Source organism: Aegilops tauschii, chromosome 7 (genome assembly GCF_002575655.3).
Source record: "Aegilops tauschii subsp. strangulata cultivar AL8/78 chromosome 7, Aet v6.0, whole genome shotgun sequence".
In the NCBI taxonomy this organism is placed as follows: domain Eukaryota; kingdom Viridiplantae; phylum Streptophyta; class Magnoliopsida; order Poales; family Poaceae; genus Aegilops; species Aegilops tauschii.
Genome location: NC_053041.3, coordinates 188972575 through 188981769, shown reverse-complemented (window position 1 = coordinate 188981769; position 9195 = coordinate 188972575). Strand labels below are relative to the sequence as shown.

Here is a 9195-nt window from a genome sequence, read left to right as displayed (position 1 = left end):
ATGCAATATGATATAAACCCCATCTTTTTATCCTCGATGGCAACAATACAATACGTGTCGTTTCCCCTACTGTCACTGGGATCGGGCACCGCAAGATTGAACCCAAAGCTAAGCACTTCTCCTATTGCAAGAAAGATCAATCTAGTAGGCCAAACCAAACTGATAATTCGAAGAGACTTGCAAAGATAACCAATCATACATAAAAGAATTCAGAGGAGATTCAAATATTGTTCATAGATAATCTTGATCATAAACCCACAATTCATCGGATCTCGACAAACACACCGCAAAAGAAGATTACATCGAATAGATCTCCAAGAGAAACGAGGAGAACTTTGTATTGAGATCCAAAGAGAGAGAAGAAGCCATCTAGATAATAACTATGGACCCGAAGGTCTGAGGTAAACTACTCACACATCATCGGAGAGGCTATGGTCTTGATGTAGAAGCCCTCCATGATCAATGCCTCCTCTGGCGGAGCGCCGAAAAAGGCCCCAAAATGGGATCTCATGAGTACAGAAGGTTGCGGCGGTGGAAATAGGGTTTCGGCTCCTCTTCTGATGTTTCCAGGGTATAAGAGTATATATAGGCGAAAGAGGTCGGTCAGGAGAGCTACGAGGGGCCCGCGAGGGTGGGGGCGCGCCCAGGCAGGGCAGGCGCGCCTCCCCGCCTCGTGGCCTCCTCGTTGATTGCTTGACGTCCACTCCAAGTCCTCTGGATCACGTTCGTTCCGAAAATCATGTTTCCGAAGGTTTTGTTCCGTTTGGACTCCGTTTGATATTCCTTTCCTTCGAAACACTGAAATAGGCAAAAAAACAGCAATTTGGGCTGGGCCTCTGGTTAATAGGTTAGTCCCAAAAATGATATAAAAGTGTATAATAAAGCCCAATGAACATCCAAAACTGATAATATAATAGCATGGAACAATAAAAAATTATAAATACGTTGGAGACGTATCACGCACTATCATCCTCCTCAAGACTGTGGGGGCGCCAGCTGTGGCGTTTCCTTAACGGAACGCTTGTGAACTCGGGGAGACCCCTCCGAACTGGGTCTGGAAGTGCGACGTCCTCAATATAGAACCATTCGGACGGCCACTCTTCGGAGGCCTTCCTTGGTGTGCCGGATAGGTATCCGGTCTCGGCGATGCGCCATATTTCGGCTCCGCCCAATTCAAATATTGATCCCTCGTGGTTGCACGAGACGAGACAGAATAACTTTCTCCACAATTCAAAATGGGCCTCACAACCCAGGAATAGCTCGCAAAGGGCGACGTAACCCGCGATATGCAGGATGGAGGCCAGGGTAAAGTTGTGCAGTTGGAGGCCATAATACTCCAAAAGCCCGCGGAGGAATGGATGAATGGGAAATCCGACACCTCTCAGCAGATAAGGGACGAAGCACACTCGTTCCCCCAGGATGAATTGGGGAAATCTTCAGCCTGAGCCCCGCCATTGAAGACGGTCAATCCTGCTCGAACATGGACCAAATCCGCAGGGGGAAGAAATGCCTGTGTTTGCAGCTTCTTTAGCTGACCATGGGATACAGAGCACATCTCCCACTCGCCTTTTCTTGGGCCGCAGGGACGGGAGGGGGAGCTGGGAGCGCTGGCCATGTTGGAGTGGTCTTTCCTAGCAATCTCTGAGGATTTTTCCGCGTGGCGCCGAATGGATCTGAGATCCAATCCCTTTAAATGGACGCTCTTTTTCATGGCTGGGGTGTTATATGCAAAAATACTCTGACCTCTCGCATTTGCTCGACACGTGGAAGCTGAAGTTGTTGACGCACAGAAGCCAAGGGGTACGACATTAAATGGAAGGCCGGATACATCACTTTGGAATTATCGGAGGAGAAACCCGCCTTGCAATGCCGAAGACAATCTGCGCGTTGGACACCTCGTCATTGAAGTCTGGTTCGGGGGCTACTGAGGGAGTCCTGGACTAAGGGGTCCTCGGGCGTCCGGCCTGTTAGCCATGGGCCGGACTGATGGGCTGTGAAGATTCGAAGACCGAAGACTCTACCCGTGTCCGGATGGGACTCTCCTTGGCGTGGAAGGCAAGCTTGGCGATCAAAACATGAAGATTCCTTTCTCTGTAGCCGACCTTGTGTAACCCTAGATCCATCCGGTGTCTATATAAACCGGAGGGTTAGGTCTGTAGGGCCGAATATTCATAACCATAGTCATACAGGCTAGACTTCTAGGGTTTAGCCATTACGATCTCGTGGTAGATTAACTCTTGTAATACTCATATTCATCAAGATCAATCAAGCAGGAAGTAGGGTATTACCTCCATAGAGAGGGCCCGAACCTGGGTAAACATTGTGTCCCCCGTCTCCTATTACCATCGATCCTAGACGCACAGTTCGGGACCCCCTACCCGAGATCCGCCGGTTTTGACACCGACAGCGGTGGTGACGGGCAGCGGCGGGTTGGGTGGTGGTGCGGACATGATCGGGACCGAGCTACCTGATACCAAATTGGTAGGAGCTAGGACCCTACCGGGTCTAGGGCGTAGGTTGTACGGGAATGGGGAGGGTTGACGGAGATGCGATCGCGGCTGCCGGCGGCGGGGCGCCGTGGCGCGATGAAGAAGAGGCGGCGGCGGCGCAAGAGGCGGCTAGGGTTAGGTCTCCCGGCTCCCTTCGGGAAGCCGAGAAAATAATGATTGCTTCTTGCTTGATTAGATTGATACATCTCCTAGGTTTACTTGACTCCTAAGCAAACGATTCTAATAACGATAAGATAATTGGGCTAAGCCCCTAATGGATAAGATAACTTGGGCCACAACCCACTGGGCTAAACCCCTAATATGTCGGTCATAACACATGGCCTATCAGCTTATATTGTCTATCTTGTTCATTTGTTAGCCCAGTTAAACTAATACTGCCAGTTGTATTTGACTGAAAATAGCATGAGCTTACAATTTTGCATATTTATTTGACAAGTTCGTTTGTATTAGGTAACCCATATTTTAATTTTCAGTTTCTTTTTGGGGAGCGGCCTATTGTTTAGTATGTCTTATATCCTAGGAAATTTGTACTAGGAACAAAGGATTATCCGAGATCCCCGTAAAGAGAAAATAGCAAAGAGAGGAAGAGCTGCACATAGATAGATCAGCTGATGTGATAACAACATATTCGAATTTTCAATTTCAGAATAATCTCGATGCAGTACACGTCAGAAGTTTAATTTGTATGGAAATAAGAAATATTGAGCCCAAAGAAATTTTTGTTCTTTTAGCTTTGGAGTTTATGGTGTGAAGCAACAACTTCATATGAAATATTCTTGATGTTGGCTTTTTTACTTTGAAGTTACTTATTAGATAACACACTTAATGTTGTATGCGGTCCTGGATTAGAACTATCGGAACTTCTCGAACACTTGCACGACATCTGATGTTGTTGGCGCATGTTGACTGCACTGATCCGAGGCAAGGTGCAAGAGGTTTGCTCTGTAGGAATTGTTCCCGGAGTTTGATATATCCCTATCACAGTACATCACTAAACACTCCACTTTGATATATCCATATCATTATTATGTATAATGTTTGTTAATGCTTACTGTATGTGGAATTAAAATGTCTTTGTGGTGATGTGAATCAGGCTGTCACAGCTAAATCTCCTTCCAGTAGTGATTTGCGGTCAATAACGACGTGTGCCATGCATCAAAGGATGTGAGATTGGAAGAAGTTGTCAAAGAGTATGCCCAACAGTCATGTGTTTGCATTTGTTGCTAGAGCCATGGATGACCCTGGAGCTTTTATTTGAAACAACGGTTGCCATGTGATGATCAGTTACTGAACCCAATGCAAAGTTTCATTACTATATTTGTATGTGAGCTCTGAGATAGACGGATGCACTGCTGTCAATAAATGTGAGGTAAGATTTTTTTTTTTTAGAACGAAGGCTCGCGAAGAGCCCGGCTTTGAATTAACAAAGCCATCAACCGGCCAGGAATTACAAACATACACCAAACCATATCGGCCCAACGATACAAGGGAGCACTCTAGGAAGCTTACAACTCAACGCAGCGCACAAGCATGAAAGGAAAATACAACCGAGCCCATTGCTTGTACTAGCCGAAGACAACAACAAAACTGTTAACAAAGGTAGCAACAGGCAGAGCAGGATGAAGACCTGCTAGAACAGAGTGTGGGCATGAACTGGGCTGACTCGCAGGATGAAGAAAACCAGGCATCTTCCTCCTCTCGCGCCGCAGAGGGACCCTTCCCTCTCGCCTTGGATCGAAAGGCATTGAACCAGCGGACCTGAGAAGCACTCACCCTAGAGCAGAAGCGATGGCAACCTCGGAGCCAGGAGCGACCGCAGAGCACAACACCATGGACAATGAGCACACAACATCCACTATACCGCCGCAACCAAGGACACCAGTAGACTGCCGGAAAGCCACCGGGAGCAGTTGCTGAGGAAAGGCAGCAAGGACATCAAGGAAGACCGCAGAACGTCGAGGAGCAAGACCCGTCGGTCGATGAAGAAGAGCACCGGGAGCCCACAGCCGGGGCCGTGTTGCTAATGCTGGGAAAGGGAACCCCATCCCCTGCCGCCGGATCGAAGGCGCCGTACCGCCAGCCTTGAGCCAAACACGCCACACCCAGTGGGCACCACCCTTGAGGGGAACGGGGACAATGTCGGCCAAGCAAATCCCGATGAAACCGCCACCGCCAGACAACCAGAGCCGCCCAAAGCTCGAACCTTTGACACACCTCACCCGAACACGATCCCTCCCCATGCGGCACCTCCAAGGAGGAGCACGACGCGAAACGCGCCGTTGCCGCCCAATCCTAGCCGGATTTTGGGCTTTCACCCGGGAGGGGGAACGAGGGTGGAGAGGGGAGGACCTCGGCGGCACCTCCAGGGAGGAAGAACGGCGCCAAAGGCGTCGCTGCCGCCGGGCCGAACAAGCCAACCAAACGATTTCCCGTAGTCCCAAGCCTCACCACCAAGCACACATCATCAACAGATCCGGCGCACGAGACGCAAGCAGCAGGGGACGGTGGTGCAGAGGGAGTCAAGGAGGAGGGAGCCAAACCTCAGATCCGGCGAGGAGGGGAAAACTCCGCGCCGCCGCCAGCCCCCGCCGGCAGCTCACCACCCGCGTGGTCGAGCAATCCGGCCAGAAGCACCCGCAGCCAGCGCCAGCCGAGAGGACGCCGCTGCCTCGCCAAACAGGGCCGCCGCCCCAGATCCGAAGACCTCCGCCATGGACGAAGCGTCAGAGGCCTCGCCGCCACCTTCCTCGGCGTCCGCGGGCAATTTCCGGGCGAGACCCACAGGTGGCGGCGAGGGAGAACGGGGAAAAGGGGGGTGGCGGCGCGGGGGAAACCCGAGTCGCCTAGGAGGACGACGCGGGGGCAGGTGTGGGGGGGGGGGGGGGGGGCAAGGGTCTCTATGTGAGGTAAGATTTGTGATACAAGATTCAGAGGAGTTCTGTCAAATGCCACAACATGCTTATCATCTCATAGGTTGGTTCCTTGCCACCATTGCGTTTGTCCCGGTTTCTTATATAGAAGATGATTTGAAAGCTCGACATAGAAATTAATCACTGTAATGCAGATTACATATTAAGCAACTTCTGAAAGTAAGGACCAAGAGAAATGTGGTGAGCTCTGTACGAGTAAAGTGATGTAAGAGACTCTTTGATTCAAAGGAATTTTCGTACAATTTTCCTTCTTCATGAAGTTTGAGGGCATCAGCTTGGAAAAAAATATGGATGCTCTTTGACGTCTATTTTAAACGTGCCTTTTGTAAGTCTATACACCATTCTATGCATTTCACTTGTTGTACTTCTAGTTTCATCTGCAGTATTGTACATATATTTCATTATTAATTTATTGTCTATTCATGAATTATCTTGTAAATTTTACAAGAAGAGGTGATGGCAGAGTCAGTGATGGGCAGTGCATCTCAGATTGTAACTGACCTTGATCATGTAGTGACTTAATTTCTCAGCCTCTTAGCGTAAGACTTATATTTTTTGCATGACAGGAATCATGAAAATATGGTAGCACCAACGCACGTGCTCGATTAATGGATATAATAATCGATAGATAAATTCTTGGTTCTTACCTGAACTAGCTTGGAAAATAAATTTGCAATAGGTGAATTATTCCCATACATAATCTAGCTTGCACTTAGTATTATACTATTATTAAGAGGGCTCACATATATGTCCTCTGTTTAACAAGAGCTGAATTGGAATAAGAAATACTAGGTACAAAATATCTATGTCCTTAATTTTATTTATATTATTTAATACGTGCATTGCACGTACATGATTATTAGTGAAGTACAAGGGAGGGATTTATTTCTTGAATACAACCGGCAGAAGAAAAGAAGAGGATATTTTCAATTGATATTGTTTGTTTTGAGGATACTCAATGGTGCACCCCGTCTATGCTAATTTGCCTAATCCCGGTTCTTGCTCATGTCTCAGACTTCTCTCCACCTTCCCTTCTAAGTTAATTAGGAGCCGCGTGGTGTGATGATTCAGGTCGATCAACATCATTGGCGAGGTGAGACAGAACCTTGACTACGGTGTCGATGCGCGCTCTCATATCGGGCCGTTCTTGGATGCACAGCCCAGCATATGCCACGGCCTTCCGCAAGTCGAAGGACGGATATCGGCCCTGCAGCGCTGGGTCTGCCATCCGGCAGAGTTCGAACTGGCGCACGTTCGCCAGGAATGGCTGGGCCTGATATCCAACAGCAAACACCACATCACTCAGATCATTCATGGCCGAACAAGAAGCAGCAAAAAAGTGAACCAACGGCTTTGGCTAATTAACTTACCCATTGGACAAGGTGTCGATCTCCCACGGCATCCTGGTCGTCGTTGAAGGCCCTCCGCCCTGTGATCATCTCCAGCAGCACCACGCCAAAGCCGTAAACATTCGACTCCGGGAGCGGCTTCCCGACCATCCAGGTCTCGGCAAAAGTAATATCTCTGGGGAAACGAACATTCCAGCCCTTGGCAAGCTGAGCAGCTAGCCGGTCATGCTCCGCCAGTCCATATTGGGACAGCTTTGGGTGGTAGCCGTCTCCGAGAAAGATGTCCCGGCTTCTCATGCATGGGTAGACGAAACCTTCATCGTGCAGATACTTCAACCCTCTGGCCACGCCGGCGGCAATGGTCATCCTTGTGTTCCAGTCCAGCGGTGATTTGCCCGGAGATGGATCTGATGAGCACAAGATCCAGCAGAATTAATGATGGTTTTGAGCTAGATTTTCGGTAGGTATATAGCACACGTACACCAAAATAATTAATTACCGTGGAGGTGATCTTCCAGAGAACCCAATGGCATGTACTCGTGAACCAAGATCCTGTGATCACCGACCGCGCAGAAGCCTATCAGACTCAGGAGGTTCGGGTGGCGCAGCGCGCTGATCTTTAGGACATGGCCAAGAAACTCCATGATCTCTTGATCTGCTGATGCATTAGGATCAATAACAGGCTGCAGCCTTATAGCAACGACCTACACATGCAGATGTTGATCATCAACTTTTACCTCATATCAATCATGTAATCATGGTACGTACATATGAAGCTAACTGACAAAGAATTGGATCGTGACCTGGTTGATGCTCTTGAGGTAGCCTTTGTAAAGACCCTCCAAACCAACAACGGGACAGTCATCGCTGAAGTTACTTGTCGCCGCCGCGATCTCCTCGAAGGAGAAAGTTTGTGGCGCAGAAGGGTTGCGGCTGCGTGGATAGGCCGGAGGAGATGGGGGGACTTCCTTCTTCCTCGTGCTCAGGCAGGGGAAGCAGCTAGCGAGTCTGGAAGCCATTGTTCAGCTCCGGCTTTAGGTTCCTTTGTATTTCTGCTTGCTGCTTGGACGTCTGAGCCGTGAGACGACGACGGAGATCAGATTCCCTCTGTCTCTCAACCAGAACCCGGTTTTATCTAACGGCCACCGTCCACCCCTGGGCTGCATACTCTTCCCAATTTAATCCAGTATGTTTCAGATACACAAAAAATAAAGGGTGTGTCTAGGTCTCAGTCGACTGAGACTTAACCAAGTCTCGCTCAAGTGATATAGTATATGAGAAGAAAAAGAAAAAACTGAAAGAAAATTTTTGTACGAATCTTAATGCAAGATCAATGGAATATAACATCGACTGAGACATAACGAAGTCTAAGTCGACTGAGACGTAGCAAAACTGAAAAATAAAACTTATTAGCTTCACAAATACCACAAGAGATGTCACATGTATATATCTGCCTCTGTACTTAACATGCTCTAAGGCTCGTGAAGATATATGATGGGTAGCACCACAAACACTGACGCGTCCCTTCAGACCGAGTGGAGTACTACGAAAGCTAGCGCTGGGGTCATCATCTGGAACAGCAATGGCCAAGTGGCTTTCTCTGTCTGCCGGCGGCTAGCTGCCAAACTGCAGCGACCGGGAGGAGGCAGAGATGTGTGCAATTCTATGCGAACTGAAGGAATTGAGCAAAATATACACTGGTCCGCTGTGTGTGGAGACTGACTGTGCCGTAGTTGCTGCGCTACTAAAGAACAGTGAGTGGGGAATTTGGGGTACTTACCTGCGCAACGTCGTCGGAGAGAGAGAGCGACCGCTCCGCCGGCTGACGATCTGCTTCAAAGCTCAAACCACTGCTCCTCGCGCTTTCTCGGATCCAGCGAGAGTTGTGGCCTTGTGGGGGGTGGCGGAGCCAAGGGGGGGGCGAGCAGGGGCCTGGCCCCCCCTATCGATCGTCAAAACGTTAAAGCAGGTAGGTCTAACTAGCGATAATATATGTGATTTTCCATACTCGCCCCCCCCCCCCCCCCCCCCCCCCAAGCGTAAATTCTGGGAGACAATGAAAGCCGATGAGAGAAAAAAGGAAAAGCCAATGAAAAAGCCCAATCGACAGATCGACCACCTCCGCTCCTAGTCTCCTAGGTCCTGGCGTCTGTTCTGTGATTAGCACATGAGGGCGATTAGGTTGCGCCGCTGCTCTCCTACTGCCTCCAGCCCTCCCCCGAACTGCTCGCGATCAGATTTGACGGCGACCCAAGTGCTGCAACGGGGCGCGCTGCACTCACCAATTTTCCACACTCCAACTAAAAGGTGAACACTATCCAGTAACCTGTCTCTGTTTTTCTTTCTTTCTTGCGGGGAGTAATCTATCTCAATTACATGTAGAATAATCCCTCTCAGTTCTCATCC

At 49.2% G+C, this 9195-nt stretch overlaps 1 protein-coding gene across 1 annotated transcript; it reads right to left on the bottom strand.

Annotated features, from left to right (window-relative positions):
• Positions 1-6248: 6248 nt before the first annotated feature.
• Positions 6249-8890, bottom strand: LOC109735849 (probable serine/threonine-protein kinase PBL7). The gene is made up of 5 exons (XM_073505848.1): positions 8570-8890; positions 7593-7949; positions 7289-7493; positions 6811-7196; positions 6249-6713 (listed from the first exon to the last, which is right to left on the bottom strand). The coding sequence occupies exons 2-5, from the start codon at positions 7806-7808 to the stop codon at positions 6480-6482; spliced, it is 1041 nt and encodes a 346-aa protein (XP_073361949.1). The 5' UTR covers positions 7809-7949; positions 8570-8890; the 3' UTR covers positions 6249-6479.
• Between the last annotated feature and the right edge of the window lie 305 nt (positions 8891-9195).

What these genes read in the sequence shown, in the direction of transcription:
- LOC109735849 (XM_073505848.1), bottom strand. Translation starts at nt 7,808, where the DNA reads ATGGCTTCCAGACTCGCTAGCTGCTTCCCCTGCCTGAGCACGAGGAAG. An exon ending in ACCTCAAGAGCATCAACCAG is followed by an intron (nt 7,494 to 7,592) that starts GTCACGATCCAA and finishes CTGCATGTGTAG; the next exon opens with GTCGTTGCTATAAGGCTGCA. An exon ending in TCTGGAAGATCACCTCCACG is followed by an intron (nt 7,197 to 7,288) that starts GTAATTAATTAT and finishes TGTGCTCATCAG; the next exon opens with ATCCATCTCCGGGCAAATCA.